Source organism: Lethenteron reissneri, chromosome 8 (assembly GCF_015708825.2).
Source record: "Lethenteron reissneri isolate LAM-NWPU_2019-01 chromosome 8, ASM1570882v1, whole genome shotgun sequence".
Classification (NCBI taxonomy): Eukaryota; Metazoa; Chordata; class Hyperoartia; order Petromyzontiformes; family Petromyzontidae; genus Lethenteron; species Lethenteron reissneri.
This window is the reverse complement of record NC_083786.1, coordinates 13,130,653-13,148,430: the sequence shown is the minus strand read 5'-3', so window position 1 is coordinate 13,148,430 and position 17,778 is coordinate 13,130,653. Positions and strand designations below refer to the sequence as shown.

Sequence of the window (17,778 nt, the reverse complement as noted above, 5' to 3'; positions counted from 1 at the left end):
CGCTCTACTTCCCCTACCCCACACCCCCTCTCTATCTCTCCTCCCTTGCTCCTCCCCCCTCTCTTATCCATATAGCCTCTTGTCACGGCAGCCCTTTTGGCCACTTCAGCAATTGTTTCTTGCTGTGGTTGTCCCACCTGATGAGTACACCCCTGATGATGTTTTCTTTGCTATCAGCGATAAAAGTTAGTTACCAGGGAACCAACAGCCTACAGGCGTCAGGTTTAGTATATATGCTTTTCTGAATATTACACGGAGACCCATGGACTCACTTAGACGGGATGGTGATCACGCAAGGGTCTCTGGTGTCATGAGTTGATAGTCTCAGGCTGGTCACCAGGGCACCACGATGGCGAGATGTTGGCTACCTCGCGTGGTATGCAGGGGGTCGTGGGTTCGATTTTCGACCCGGATGCCTGCTGTATACAAACGTCAGCCTCGAAACCTTAATGACTTGGAGAAGATCTGCAAAGAGGAGTGGGACAAAATCCCTCCTGAGATGTGTGCAAACTTGGTGGCCAACTACAAGAAACGTCTGACCTCTGTGATTGCCAAAAAGGGTTTTGCCACCAAGTACTAAGTCATGTTTTGCAGAGGGGTCAAATACTTATTTCTCTCATTAAAATGCAAATCAATTTATAACATTTTTGACATGCGTTTTTCTGGATTTTTGTTGTTGTTATTCTGTCTCTCACTGTTCAAATAAACCTACCATTAAAATTATAGACTGATCATTTCTTTGTCAGTGGGCAAACGTACAAAATCAGCAGGGGATCAAATACTTTTTTCCCTCACTGTATTTGGAGTTTGTGTTCTTCCCGTGGTCGCATTTATTTTTCTCTGGGTCCTCCAGTTTTTAGATCCTATAAATTTCCACGTGATAAGCCACTTCGTTGCGCTATCATTTGTGATAGCCAGGTCGCTTCTGAAAAAAGAAGCTTCACAGCTCAGTGGGGCCTAACCTGGTAAAATAAAACGTTATTTTTAGTGTTAGTTTAGATCTCTCAAAATAATATCACGTCCCACGTGGATCTTCGCTCCCATCGGCCAAATTTCATCCCCAACAATCTGGGCTCCATTGCCGCCTGCGCTGACGAACGTTACTCTCCACGGCAGGGTGGAGAGTAAGGCTCGACCGTGCGTGGCCCAGAGGTCATCGGCACGGATCTCACAGGCCGCTCCCTCACGTCACGTTCCATTCGGTGTGGCGATCATAATCGTCACCACCGTCATCATCATCACCATCGTCGCCATCATCACCATCATCGTCATTGCCATCATCACCACCATCATCACCATCACCACCACCATCATCAGCCGTGGTCAATCCACTGCTGGGTGAAAGCCTCCCAAACTCACAGTCCCCTTCCTTAACCTCCATCCGGTCCCCTCTCTCAGCCTCACCTCCACTCCCTTCCTCTTCCCTCCACTCCGTCCCCTCCCTACCCGAGATCCCTTCCATGACCCCCTCCCCCGCCCCCCGTGTGTGCCCATTCCTCGGCTCTACTGGACATCGGTGAAATAAAGCTTTATAGCTCATCGGATTCCTCCTGCAGTATAAATACATATCCTGATTCCTGACATCCCTTCATTGCAGAGACAACATTTTACGTACAAAAACTCTCCGGTTTACAATGCTAGGCAAAGGTGCAGCTCTGAAATGGATTGCTTATGCTACTCCTCGCAGGGTGGCATCCACGAGGAGCTCGAGAAAGACCCACTCGAGGGTATTTGGCCTCATCTTCCATGCCGGTTCGACGTCTTAGAAGACGCGAGAGGACACGCACGTTACCCCGCCATGTACGACTTGCCCGTTGGTCGACTGTGCCGTACCGATTTGTACTCTTTGGGTCACAGATGCGCGGGGAGTTAAACAAAACACTTTACCATTGTTTTAAAATGCCCCACCGGGAGATCGAACCTACATCTTCTGCATTGAAAATCCAGCGTATTAATCATGAGACCACGGCAGCATCCCATAATGTGTGTGAGGTTGCTTCAAACGGTGACCGAGGTCGTTCCGGTTGATGGTGGCTTGGTTGTTGTCAACAAAGCGAGCCGAGGGCTCATTAGCTGAAAAGAGGACCAAGGCACGGAGTGTGTCCAGAAACACATGTCTTGGTAACATTTGTAACGTGTTGCAGTTTACGAGGACGTCAATTATGACCGCGACATTCTTAGTCAAGCGATAGCATACGCAATTCCAGGTCACACTGACATTTAATGGCAAATACATATAACATTCGCTCGTGGAAGTGCGTGGTAAATTGTGGCACACGGCTGTTGAAAATTCCCTTTAACCCACCAGGAAGTTCCTGAATCAAGGTTGCAACATTAAGTACCCAATTTTCAAAAACGTGTCCATTGTTTCAACTGCCGGGCGGGGAGATCAAACCGGACTGGCGACCTTTGCATTGCCAGCCCAGTTGGCTAATCATCACACCACTACAGCATCCGACATTGCCGCATAGGATGTATCACACATGTTCAATAGAAACTGAATGAGCCACACAAACAGCACAGCTCGTAATCTGATGTGTTGTTAATGAAAGCAGCGCCCAATGAGAAACAAGACACCTTCCGACCTGACCAGGCTTTACCAGTGGTTTAACTTCAAAGGAAAGACACACAGCTTAGACAACCAAGATGCTCTTTGTGAACTGCCTTGTCTATAACAATGGTGTACGATTACCTACAACTTAATACCCATGTAACCTGTCCATTCCTCTCAAACAAATATGCAATGTGATTTATTACCAGTTGTGACTTCATTGTTTCCAACAAATGTTTCTACATTGTTACTCTTGAAACGTTTCAATGATACATCTGCATAATGGTCATGCACTTCCTCACACACAATCACGTTCAAATATACGTCATGGCTCTGAACAACTCATGGAGCATGTTATGTTTTATATTAACGATAAAAACGGTTTACTTTAGAATAGTTGCAAACAGGGAAAATGACAACAATCCATTGCTTATAGAGTAAACCTTAACATAAATTGGTGCATAAGCTCACCCACGTTCTTGTTAACGGATTCAGAACAACGCCTTCTGCTCTACAGCACTTGTTGTTAATCAGAGTTCTACGGTGGGTAAAGGTGCAGCCCTGCAATTTCTTCCTCACGCCACTGCTGGCAGAATGGCCTCCACAAAACAACTCTTGAGAACCCCTCCAACGAAGGTATTTTGGACTACTCTTTCACCATGACCAGCCGTCTCGGAAGAGATGGGAGTACCCACACTTGACCCCATCGCACAAGACCTGCCAATCGACTGTGGTCTACTTACTTATACTGGTGGGTGGACAGAGGCAGAGGGGATTCAAGAACCTGGGAGATGGAACCAGCGTCCCGTGTGTTAAACATCGTACCATGCAGCATTCCATACCAGTGTACAGTAATCTCTATATTTTAAAAAGAACAAAGGTTTAAAATTGTTTATAAGCACGACTGTCCAATCACGTGGTGGTGTGGTAGTTTGGTGACTATAAAGATGGCAAAACTATTGGAGTAAACAAGTGATGTTATTCCTTTTAAAAACATGCAACAGCGAAAACTAATCAGATGATATATCAATTAAACGTGAAGAGTATAGCAGAGGATAACTATGCAAAAAATGTGCTTGAAGAATTCTTTACAGCAGCATCCTGAAAATGAAACCAAATACAATACCGTACAAGTGAATGGGATCGAGCTTGCCATGCTTGACACGGAATTCTAGCATAGTGGCCATTGTTACTTCCTATGAAGTATAGCAATTGTTACTCTGTGCAGAGCATTACATCAACTCAGTCGTTCATGTGGTCATGAAAAACACCAGTCGACTTTTTAACCATAAAACACCAAGACAGCACCTATTAACATTCGCTAATCAACATCTGTTAATGTGCTAGATTCTAAATGTGATATTTCTTTTATGCTGAAAAACACTTTGCAATCTATTAATACATCAGATACAACTAATACTGTATAAGTTGGACAACTTAACTGAAAGTTAATTAACTTCAATAGCGTATGGAAGTATTTCTAACGTTGGCCAAATGTCATTATACCAATATAATTAATTTTTATTACGCAAATATATTATTTCTTACTTTTCAAGAGACATACCAGGCATGGCCATGAATACATAAAAAAAATATTTTTTACAATAGCAATGAATAGCAGTGGCCTATTACGCACAATACAAGTGGCCTATTTTACATAAGATGTATCGGAGTATATGTAAGTACATTTCATACCAGAAACTCCACTTGTTACCATGCAAACAGAAGAAGCAGAGGCCAACCCGGTTGCATTAATTTATTTTTAGTTAACATAATACCTAAATTACACATCCATTGAATTTGACAACGCTGCACACAATGGAAATCTAAAATACAGGATTTCAAAGGACACACACACACTGCCTTGTAACATTAATCATATACAGCATGAACATTATTACATTACTTTGCTATTTTAAAAGATATTGAGTTGTTTTGTTTACAGTTAATCTGACTAAACTAAATAAAAAGGCAACATGTGGGTTGATAAAATAACATTTTTTTTACCTTTAAGGTTTAAATACAAAGCATGCAATTAACCATATTAGACATCAGTATAGCAAACTGTTCTCAAAGTCTCCAATATGGTCCCCACAGAAATGATCAAATTATTGAGAACTGATATTAATTAATACATTTCAAAGACATTTACAGCTGTAACAAATGTGGATGTCTAAAACATCTAAATTCAATCCCATCTAAAGTTGCATTTACCATTTGGTGGTGCACGTGTCTTACAGGGAGTGTATAGGTATTTCATATCGCTGTAGAAACACTGAACTCCTGAATGTTTCCCTTAAGGTAAACCAAATAAAGTACATGCAGTGCTCTAAGAGTCTCCAGCAAAGAGACTTGTCTTACAAAATGATGCAAAATGTGTTCAGCGATCAAAAACATATATTGATCATTGGCTGATTCATTTCTGGACAGTGGCTAATTTGGGGTCCAATGTAAGTGTGAAATCACAATATGAATGTATAGACAATGACAACACTGCAACAGCAACAACAACAACACATTCTACGTAGCTTTAAATACATATATAAACACAAATTGTTAGAACATTGGAATAAACAGGAAAATATATCATGGGTATGTTTTACATTTTTAGAAGCACATTACATTTTTTTTTTATGAATGACGATGCATTGCAAATAATTGCCTGTAAGAGTATGCTGTACATAAAAGAGTTTTGTTTCTGTACAACGCTTAACTGTTACACTACACTTCTGCATCGAGGTTCATAGAAAGGGAAACACCCAGAAGACCGGTATTACGTGTTGGTAGAATGGTGTTCCTTTACAGAAGAGGTATTCATTAGGTGGGGCACAATCCAGAGGCTTGGAGGTGGTCATGCCAGCAACTTCTGGATAACCTCCATTCAAACTTTAATGCATTTTCACCCAACCAAACAGTTGTTCTTAGCGACCGAGAGCTATGAAAATATTTAAACGAGTGGCACTTACGTGACATACACATACCAGAAACCAATCTTGATGATTTACACCTATGGTTCGCACACTCAGGGCAGCTATTAATTTGCTATGGGTACAATATTTTCACAGCTTAGAAAATGTAAACGTATGGCACAGGTGCTCACTGATGTTGAACTGTTTGAGCAGAAATAATAATTAGTGCAGTTTCTTGAATTGTGATCGATCCACATGCATGGGTTTACCTGTGCCTTCAACGGCCCAATCTGAACAATCTGAAATGTGGACATAAATGTATTGGTGAATGAAACAGGTCATCATGCGATGTTATTTGAATTTGATACAAATGATGTTCAAGCAAGTAAGAAATCTGTATCAATATATTCAATCCTGACCAATTTTCCTTCACTTCGAATGACTAATTTTGAAATGAAAAAACGTAGCACTTTTTTTACCAACTACGTGGATTGCAAACGGCTCAGCCCCAATTGCAGCTTACCAACTCTGATCGGATGTAGTTCATGCAGATAAATGTACCACTTGTACTCAATAAGCACTACGCATAAGTCAATACTTGACCAACTTTGAACCACTGCACTATGAACCCGGCTGCCTGAGTTTGATTCCCAGCCAAGGATACGCATCATATGTTGCGATTGATATCCGAATCATTTATGGGCCACAACTTCACCAACCAGCACGAATTAAAATAACAAATGGTCAAACGCTCATGACCAACACAGTATCTGGATGGGTTTCATGCAACAGTAAATTGACAGAGGGCTAGAATAATTTGTATATAACCATTGTGTTGACTGTTCATTCAAATCAGAAAAATGTTAAAATGCATGCACTCGATTTAAAGCTTTCGTGACTGCAGGGATTCATCTTCTTGGTTCTTTCGGTAAAGTCACGTAGAAGGGAAGTAATAAAATAATAAAAATAAAACATAATAAAATAAAATAATTCTCACGACGTTTCGGCTACAATGCAAGCAGCCGAAACGTCGTGAGAATTATTTTATTTTATTATGTTTTATTTTTATTATTTTATTACTTCCCTTCTACGTGACTTTACCGAAATAACCAAGAAGAGGCATGCACTCGTGACAGATAACGAGAAAGAACCTGAAACATATTTTTCACAGGCGTGAAATCACGAGTGTCTGGTGGGAACACTTAACATCACAGTGAAATCCATTTCACAGGACTCTTGAAATTTTTATTTATTAAAAAAATTAGTCATGTGAAGAAGAGGTTACCATATGGATATTAGCCAGTGTTCACTTCATCCTCACATTTAATAGGAATTACAAATCCAATCTTTTGGTATTAATCCAGTGCCAAGGCTGATATCACGAGCAACACAAGTGCTTTGGTGAGCTCATTATGATCAACTTAAGAAAGAACATACCTATTGTGTGCCTTACAGGAAATGTATCTGCGTGTTTGAAAATCAATCACTGAAAAATATCTTGGTGAGTCGATTAAGGTGTGCACAAAAGCCGATTAAATTGCAAGAAAGTAAAAAAATAACATTGTTAATGTGCAATTTACAGACTTCTGGCATGTTAATGATGTAATGAAATTTGTGTGCATTATCTAATATTTGTAGGATTGAGCCTGGATAGTACTTGAATGGGTGACCACCATGCATAAAATGCAATGTAATAAGCGTTGTTCGCAGTAGAGGGCAGTGCAGAAAAATCCACTGTTATTCTGCAACCCCCCCCCCCTTCTGCCTTCACCAACCCGCACCGACCAGCATGGTAAAGTTTTGTCATTATCCCACATCCCCTGTAAGGCACGGGGAGGCATTCATTCAGCAGTAGATTGAGAAAATGGGCTGTACAATGTATCATGTACAGGCATGGCTCATAGCAAAGAGCCTCAGTCATGGGTAACTTACATTTTTAGAACTAATTAATAGAACATATCTCAATATTACCAACATTTTTCAAAAGTGTACAAACATTTTTTTCCTATATCCCCTACACATTTCAAAAACAGTGCGTTAAAATGTAGCTATTAGGAGTGTAATAAATATTTCAGTGTTTTAATAATTGCTCATGACTGACCTGCCCACTCGAGCAGTGGTTCCCAGCCTTTTTAGAAAGGTGGGCCAATAATTGTTAAACCCACTGGTCCCTGCCTCTTCCAAGCCCCCGTGCCACATCCCCCCAGGACGAATGTTGAACTTCTTTCGTATAGTACGTAGTCATCAGAAGTGCGAGGGGAAAACAACAAAGTAAATACAAAAAAGCAGGATAAGATGTCCAAGCCTCGAGTCAACGTGGGGATCAGTAAGCCATCTGTTTCATGTTGTGTACAAGTCTGTCCTGAAGCCACAACGCTACGCTGATATTCCCTTCTCCTCCAAGGTATCCATACTGCAGCCTATACCTCCCACCCACCCCACAAGGCTTCTGTGACCTCCCTGGGGGAGCGACCCATGGGATGAAAACCACTGGCCGAGAATATTGTTTGTATATCTGTAATTCATGTTGATGATGTTGAATAATATGTACTCTTAAAAGTGTGGAATAAAAATTACCTTGTAAAACAATGAATGGGCATATCTGATATGCTGACTCTAATATGATATATGAATGCCGTAGTAAGAGTTACCTTAATATCCGGATATTGTACTTTGCATACAGGCTCAATATAAATACTAAAAATATACATGACTGTTTACAAATACTGTATTGTTGCAAAACTTTCTAGCAAACCTTACATGTTTTAATATAATGCTAAATATCCAAGTATGAAGCAATATCATGATTTAATGCATGTGAATATTTCAGTATTTGTTACCATAATTGATGCTATGCAAAATTAGAGATTTATTATAATACAAAAATGTATTACTGTATTGCTGTTCAAGTTAAACAAAATCGTATATTTAACACTGTAATATTGGATCAACCCTAATCCTTTACAATAACTATTACCACATAATAATGCAGTCTGTGGGAAATGAAAGAACATGATAGATAGAATATTACATTGTAACTTTATGAAGCATCTTAAACCTGAAAAGACTGCTCTGCTTTCAACCATTGGATGATGAAATATTAACTTTATCCAAATGCTTTCTTTAAAACAAAACAACAAACACAATATTCTTTGGTTCTTTCAGTAAAGTCACGTAGATAGAAAACAAAAAAATAAAAAAAACACACGACGTGTCGATCGCAAGACAACCTAATGATGATCCGCTTGTGACGACCGCTTGTGTTGCGATCGAAACGTCGTGGGTTTTTGTTTTTTGTTGTTTTCTATCTACGCGACTTTACCGAAAGAACCAAAGAATATTAACTCCTGCAGTCATGAAAGTTTAAAATCAAAATTTAACAAACACAATAGTAAGCATACATGTTCAAGTCACTTTAAAAAAGATCTGCATCATACACAATCACTGATAAAATATTAACCAAATTAGCAAAACCGATAGTAAAATGAACCATGATGATGTTGACAATTTCCACACAGAGGCTCCAATCATGGGCGAACATCTCAAAGTCAAGTTAAAATAACTGAAATTGCCTTTCAGATGTGTTATGATTGGAAACTACGCTTCTGAGACATTGGCAGGGTAAAAACAAGCTAAAGAATATGAAGATGATTACAAATCTCAAAATATTAACTATTAGAACCTACGCAGAGATTATACTGCTTTATTATTTTCTTTTGGGGACAATGATTCAGTGTTCACGTCACGCCCTTCGTCAGTATCCCCTTCCCCCCCCAGGGAAGCAAATACTACAACTAGCAATGACCAAATTCTGCGTGCTCCAACTCTACGAATACTGAACTCAAATGCACATGCTAAATAGTAATATTATTGTTTAAAAGCACTGTAATGACTCGTAGTTTGATGCCATTTACACAATAAAGAGGCATGCTCAAAAACGTGCATTAACTGCTCCATGTTGATGTAAAATTTCGAATGGGGAATCTTCACAGCTGGTTCAGGGCTATAAACAAGAGAGGAGGTAAAAAAGTAAATGACCTTGACATGTTTATCCTGAACAAGCAGCTTTACACATTTTCTGAACCGGCATTATAACAATGAAATGTGGAAATACTGGAGCACAACACACCGCACATCACAGATATGCTGCATAAAAAGCCAAATTCGGTGTGCAGGGAACACATCAGTCGATGCACGCTATTTGTCCTCATTCGTCAATTTGTCTCTCACATTATTTTCAGACGAACATCGGGGTGCACAGGTGCTCAATTTCCACGTCAATTGTTGCATGGTATTACAAAAGTACCTTGAAGACGTACTCTGACTCACCGAGCCAACTGTAAATAATAGTTAATAATGACTTGCAGCACGCCATAGGTGGTCCAGCCACACTTTCACCAGTAGAATGCCAGTTACTAAACCAAGTCAGGCTTAATCCTGATTTAAAGCTTTTGTGACTGCAGGAATTCATATTCTTTGTGTCTTTCGGTAAAGTCACGTAGATAGGTTCAAATAAAGTAAAAAACTTTTTTCCTGATGACGACCGATTGTGTTGAGATCTAAACGTCGTAGTTATTTGTTATTTTATTTGAAACCTATCTACGTGACTTTACCAAAAGACCCACGGAATATAAGTCAGGCTAATACTATCTACTAGCCCTTTGCCTGTCCAAGGACACGTGTATTTCAGTAAATTTGAAACTTGCAAGCGAAAAGAAGACCGCGACGTGATATTCATTGCATCAATGCATGTGCAATTTGTAAGGCCGCGGTGACACAGACCTATTTCATTTTAAGGTTATTCCTTGTTCATCATGACGTCCTTTTTACTTCTACGTCTCAAAAGCGTGACGGAGATCGCGTGACGTGAGGGTTCTGCCTTTGTAGTGAGGATTGTAAGTTGACGCTGAGGGGTGAGGAGGCGCCTCGCCCCCCCCATGCGGAGTGACGTCACCTGCTCATGATTATTAATGAGGGGGGGTCCATGTGGAGGATGTCACCTGCTCATGATTATTAATGAGGGGGGCTGGTCGACATGATGTCACGCGTCGGACACACAGACATTCTTAGCTCATTATAGTAGTAAATGAAAAAACATGTATAAAAAGTTAAACAGATGAGTCAAAGTACTTAGAAGGGGATGTTGGGAGAAACTGACTCGTGCTAACACGAAAGCATGCATTTGTTTCCTTTGTGACATCACACTCACAATTCCTTTCCTTAACCAAAATAAATGGAAGTCAATGTTCAGCAATGCTTTTGGTGGAGATGATCAACTTTAGATTGCTCAAGGATAACAACAGTATGTTGCAGAACGGTTGTGGGAATGTCTTTTTGTTAACTTCATTGCCTACTCCTTTGCTCTGTATAACCAAAACGTTAAGATTATATAACATGACAGCGATGTTTTAAGTGAACTAGAGTAACTTAATATAATCCAACTCCTAAATATCCATAGAAATACGTATGGAGTACTCTTACATGGAAGGCCACTGAATAACTATTTAAACCCTCATCAGCCTGGTGATCAATAAAGCTCTTGCTTTGATAAAGTCGAGCTCTGAAAATTAATATATTTATCACTGTCATGTTTCAATCTCATAGCAGAGCTTTTGGGAAAGTGTTCTCCCCCTACTTTGTAAATGAAAGGCCACTTGAAGGATTTTTCAGAAGTCCTGTGAAGGATTGCTTGTGGGCCGTTCTATGGCACACGGCCGTCGCTACTCTGAGACTAACTAATACACTGTTCATCTCATCACATGAAGCTCATATCACATTGGCAATTGAGGAAAAAAGACAACAAAAGTTATTTTAAACAAAAAAATCCAAGCTGAAATATCAAAATCAGGCCTAAGTTATTTACGTATCACTAAACATAAAAGGAAGGGCTTTAAGGAAATTAAGTATTTATAACTATGTTTCAGACATGCATTGATTTGGTAATTCAAACCTCATAAGTGAAGGCTCGTGACTGTGGCTGGGAATTTTTATCACCCTACCCTGGTGTCCTGATCCTAAAACATACGTTAGCAGATGATCATTGGGTGACTATCATTCATCTGTATTCCAAGTGGTCGAGTTCTGTAATTTGTATGAGATGCCAATTTTGTGTTTTTCAGTATTGGTAACTGTAATGTATGGGTGCTTTGCAATGTATTCTTTTGTAATATAATTTTAGCACTATGGGAACCTCATTTACCAGTAAAAATATGATAATTGGTTTTTTACCCTTCTATCTGGCAACAAAACTGACACCTTTTTACAAGGAGCCATGTTTGCATAGACCGCAATACCTGCAGTCATAATACAAACAAAAGACATAACTCTGATAATATGCACTGTCCATGAAGTTTATTGGTCCACACCCGAGACAGCTTTCCTTAAAGGCGTCATCTGGTCCAACCCATGTGAGACTCGGCTCTAAGGAAAGCTGTCTCGGGTGTGGACCAATCAACTTCAAGGACAGTGCATATTATCAGAGTTATGTCTTTTGCTTGTATTATAACTGCAGGTATTGCGGTCTATGCAAACATGACTCCTTGTAAAAAGGTGTCAGTTTTGTTGCCAGATAGAAGGGTAAAAAAACAATTATCATAATTTTAGCAGTTAAGTTTGGAAAGGTTGTCTTTAAATTGAAGGCACATGTAACCTAACATGTGACGATTTAAGTAGATTGGCAAAGTGTGCACTGAAACTAATTTTCACACAAAAATATACAACAATAAATGCGAGGGCTTAAAAGGCTATAAAATAAACTCGACGTTACAGCTCATACAGGCCTTATATACCATCAACCAACTGAGGGGAAAATATTTCTCTCAGATTTTGTGGCAGAGATTTAAGGTGGTGCTTTCACTTTCATGCATGTGAATGCCTGGCCGCCCTTCTTGAATTGTCCGAGTAACAGCAGCCATTACACATTAACGATAATATACACAACTTAAACAATGACCACTGCATTCAAATTAGACGCTTGACAACAACATGCAAAGGGTGGCCACAGCCTGGCCCAGACAGTCTGGAACTCGAGTGTGAACACAGCAATGGCTGTTCTCTGACCACTGCTGCATACTCACGGCTGTAAGGTCAGCCATCGTTTAGTGCAACCTTGTGTCGGCTTTGTTTTCGCATATTTTCCCGATAAGAGTGGTAGCACATTGAGCACCGGTGTTTGCTCAGATTATGAACAGTGAGGTCTCAGTACAGGTCAGAGTGGGTGCAGTCTGTGAAGGGACTTGCACCTTAGTTGGATTTCAGTAGTTCGAGTAGAGCTCCCACAGCACCAAAATATCCCTGCCAACACAGAACAGCAGCAAGGAACATAATGAGAAACACTGCTACCATCATGGTTATAAGAAGACTGCTCTACTGCCACTATATAATGTACAAGTTATCCAAAGAGGCCATCATCCATTATTAATGAATTATGGAAAGCAGTTTGAACTGCTTAAGAGAAAAAGTTTGACATAAGCATTTAAAGCAATCACACCTGAGATGTTAGGAAACACCTCAGACTCTGAAACCGTGATGTGATGCCAAGGCCACGGCAGACATGAAGCCGTCTAGAGAGAGATTCAACTCACAGGATAACTATTCACACTACGGCACCAAGTTCGAGTTGCGTGCGTAACGTTTTATTGACCAAATTCAAACTAATTCTAGATTTGAAGCTTTCGTGACTGCAAAGATTCATATTCTTAGGTTTTTCGGTTAAGTCACGTAAGTAAAACATCAAAATAAAAATAAAATAAAAATAAAAATCACGACGTTTCGGAGGCAACACAAGTCTCCGTCATCAGGTGGGACCGTCACAGCCGAATTAGCTGCATCAAGTGAAGCAATGATTCAAGATGTAATCCCTTATAAGCAAGTTGAAGGGAGGTGGAGGGGGGGGTTGGAGAGCTTATCAGACTGTGGTAGCCAATGAATGGAAACGTATCGGGAGGGAGGAGGAGCGGTGATCAAAGACTGCACGCAGTGCTCAACACAATGAATGGAAACGTATCGGGAGGGAGGAGGAGCGGCGATCAAAGACTGCACGCAGTGCTCAACACAATGAATGGAAACGTGTCGGGACGGAGGGTGAGCGGCGATCAAAGACTGCACGCAGCGCTCAACACAATGAATGGAGACGTGTCACCCGCTCACCCTCCGTCCCGACACGTCTCCATTCATTGTGCTGAGCGCTGCGTGCGTCTTTGATCGCCGCTCACCCTCCGTCCCGACACGTTTCCATTCATTGTGTTGAGCACTGCGTGCAGTCTTTGATCGCCGCTCCTCCTCCCTCCCGATACGTTTCCATTCATTGTGTTGAGCAGTGCGTGCAGTCTTTGATCACCGCTCCTCCTCCCTCCCGATACGTTTCCATTCATTGGCTACCACAGTCTGATAAGCTCTCCAACCCCCCCCTCTCCACCTCCCTTCAACTTGCTTATAAGGGATTACATCTTGAATCATTGCTTCACTTGATGCAGCTAATTCGGCTGTGACGGTCCCACCTGATGACGGAGACTTGTGTTGCCTCCGAAACGTCGTGATTTTTATTTTAATTTTATTTTTATTTTGATGTTTAACTTACGTGACTTAACCGAAAAACCTAAGAATACAAATTCAAACTACCGTCTAATTGATATTTTTTACAAAAAACGCAATATCGTATGACAATTAGATTCGCTTTGTGATGTTCACTGTATTGGTGCACATTAGTCATGCATTTTAATATAAAAATATCACTGGATGTATGAATCATGCTGCCATAAATTCCCTTTGAATTTACCATGACGAAAAAAACACAATAACCAGAAAAAAAATGTATGAATGCTGACCTTTATTTAAAGTAACTTGAGAATATGTTTAACTAAATAAACATGGCACATGTGGGATTGACTGAATACCGACATTACATGCTGTTGTTTTAATGACAAGACTGCCCTTTACAGCAGCTGCAACAACACCGAATAGGTAACCATTTTACGTAATGCTTGATTAATAAACAAAACACAATATTCTGAAAATAATTATAAAATAACACATTTTCCCTGGCTTTAACATAATAACATGATTAAAATGCATTTATATTTAGACATATTAACTCTGAAAAAGAAATGTTGTGTTCAGATTCACAAGGTAGGTCGGTAATTACAATTTACAAAACTATCCACTATGTAGTCTTATAGTACAATGCTCATTTAAGCCGGTTATCTGCAAATACCAAATCTGCTACATTGCCGCCTGTGTGATGGGTGAATGTGAGAATCGTGACAATTTAATATTTCACGTGAAGTTTCCTTGCGTTAATGCCACTGCTGGCAGTATTGCCTCGACTGGATGCTAAATACTTTATCCCGATATCTATTCATCCATGCCAAAGGTATGCATTGATATTAAAATTTAAAATCAGGGAACCCATTTAAAAAATGGCATAAGTGACATAAGCTCTTGGCTAAGAGACACGGTAGGTGGAGTCAAGCATATGACCATGGTGAGCGGTGATCTGGAAGTATGCCAGGGATCCATTTAGGGCTGTTGCTGATACTTCATGCGTAGATCTCCCCTGGTTATTATATTGATCAAAACTGAATGGCGATTAAAATTATTGCAAAGTATTCTCAAAACATTGGCCAAATTTTTCAACAAAATTACAATTCCCAAAGGACAATTTGGATGTGTTTAGAATGATTAACGTGTTAAAATGTTAAGGCACAAAGAATAAAAAATATTGAGTTATATTTATTGGTATATCAAACGTATGTATCCCATTAGGGAAAGATGACAGGAGATTTAATTTCACTGCTTTTTGCTGTCACCCATGTGAAGTTCCCTGCTTGACTTGTCTTGATCCATGTTTTTTTGGGGTTTGGCCACATGGTAGTTTTATGCAAAAATTATTGTCACTAACCCTCCACCACCTTACAAGGTTGCCATGTTGTTCACAAATGCAATATTTAGACATGTCAATGTGTTGATCATATTCTGACCAATAAAGCGAACCGGAGGCTTGAGACTTTTCATGACTGAATTTAACATCAAAATTTCCTGGTTCGCTCTGCTTCGAGCTTTATCAGGTAGTGAGAACTCAACAAGTGAGTGAGGCTGCTTCATCTGACTCTGCGCTTTAACTACCTGCCGTGACATCACCAACTATCAAAGGATGTGGGTGTCATTGGCATTTTTCGTACTTTGGTCCTGTCTACTTTTAACGGGAATGACTTAAAACATCTTTAAAGAAAGCCATTGCCCTGTTTATGAATGTAGGATGAAGGCACTCACCTCATGCTCCAGGAACAGTGCTTTGAGCTGGCCCTTGGACCAGTAGTCCATGGCATAGGCCAGGAGCTTCATGGACAGCGTGTTCACTCGCAGGAAGTTTCCGACAAACACCACCCGATCGATTTTCTGTTCGCATTCCACACGCCCAACGTCAAGGGGAGAAAAATGGCACGCCAAGGAGCTCGGTTTATTGTGACGATAAGCAAAGGAAAGATCAACAAAATTACGTAATTGTTTTATAAGAAAATAAGAAATTCAACTACAATGGCGCAATTATTTACTGTGTACATTCGAATGGGAATACATATTTATTTAGTCTGTAATGTTAACCATCAAAACTGGAAGAAATAGTCCCAATGTTCAACTTCCTTACACTAATGTGGCAGTGTTACACAAGTATAATTGGTCAAAACAGTTTGGCGAGCCAATACCACTACCAAAGTTAGCATCCGGTGAAACCAAAGGGGCTCGTGATTCAATGCCTCCATTCTTGGAACGAGGACAAGTACACTTCCTGCACTCAGCAGGACATTTCATTAGGTGGAAGGATATTCCGATTGCAGACACAAATTATGCAGACAATGAACACGAGTAGGACTATAGATGTACTTCTTAGAGTAAGAACTGCACAATAGCATACCTCAGATATGAGCATAGAGTTAAAGAGTTTGAAACATCCATTTGAATGCATACTGTATTTCACACCACCCTCTGAACAGCTAGCTTCCAAGTGTCATCTAACCCACCTTGCACTTTTTCCAAATCAACCACATTGATTCGTTTTGTTTGTCCAATAGCAATTTTATCATAAACAATGATCCCAGCCAGCTTGCTGCTCAGAATACGGACATTTTTGGAACATTAATTATTACAATTTCTACAATAAACATGCCTTTTAAACTTTAGATCTTTAGCTTAAGTTAATGTTTTGGCCAGACTTCTAAAAACATTGCATTGAGGTTTTTGGAGACACTGCTACCTTGGGATGAAATCAATAAGACATATGCTGTGCATGCCATCTTGACATCATTATTATTATTATTCATCCCATTAAACTCTTTGATGAATAGCAAGGGCAACAATGCTGGCATCTCGATTAACATATCAGAGTATGGTCATCAGTATGACCAAATTACATCCAGATGGCTAATCTCAAATTATTTTAAAACTTAGCAAAATAATTGTGGCACATTTATAAAAAAAATGCGCAGCAATCTTACGTTTTCAAAACACATCACATTTTTGTGTCGCTCTGTTGGAAGGCAAAGCTGATTTGCGATTGAAATAGGTTCAGTGTTAAAAATGTTTATTAATACCATGGCCAGATCGAATGATCAAGTTGTTTTGTGAAGTAAAAAACACAATGCAGCCTGATGAATCGTTTTTTTTTCCTTTTTCAAGTGTTACACAAATTGTTGAATGAAGCAAGCTAATTAACTGGGCAGTAACAATGGGAAACCAGCAGCACAGCAACAGCTCTCTCTCCGATGTGTTTTCACGTTGTACTGCAAAATGTCCAACGTTTTTCTCTATGGACTGCTGAACAACACAGCACAACCGTGAAAACCTACGTGGTAGGAATAGGAAATAAGTTGGATTTAAATGCACACCCTGAGTAATGCTTAACAAAAGGGAAAAACTGGAGTATGTATTTTGTTATCAATGTGCATGTGCAGAACTGACCATGTAAACCTCGCTATATTGCACATGGTGGTGTTTTACATGGGGGTCAGTGCAACACATGCAATGAAACATTCTTATACACACAGTATTTGTAGAATAGAATGCTTCTTAAAGCAGGATACAAGGTCTACGAAGATGTACATATGGATGTGGAGATGCATTTTACGAGCTGAAGCCTTTAATGATTTGAAGAGCTCTCCTTGCTCTCTCATAGCCCTGTACAATGCTGCTTGATTGAGGTGACAAGATAGCACTGTAAAGAGGCCGAGAGAACAGGGTAAACTGCCCAGCTCACTGTGAGAGACCTGAAAAATACAGTCTGAAATGATTCAAGCCTCTGATAATTCAATGCATAGTATCGATAAT

General features: G+C 39.9%; 1 protein-coding gene across 2 annotated transcripts in view; it reads right to left on the bottom strand.

Moving 5' to 3' along the window:
- Window positions 1-4,273: 4,273 nt before the first annotated feature.
- LOC133361557 (pantothenate kinase 3-like) overlaps window positions 4,274-17,778 on the bottom strand; it is a 34,813-nt gene continuing 21,308 nt past the window's right edge. The window contains exons 6-8 of one of the 2 annotated variants that reach the window (XM_061580484.1): window positions 15,730-15,855; window positions 12,702-12,753; window positions 4,274-5,759 (exon numbers count right to left, since the gene is read on the bottom strand). In XM_061580484.1, coding sequence (XP_061436468.1) covers window positions 12,703-12,753; window positions 15,730-15,855 — 177 coding nt within the window. In that variant the 3' untranslated portion in view covers window positions 4,274-5,759; window position 12,702. Of the gene's footprint in view, window positions 5,760-11,898; window positions 12,754-15,729; window positions 15,856-17,778 lie in introns of those variants that run through there. The other variant, XM_061580491.1, reaches the window with a different exon arrangement.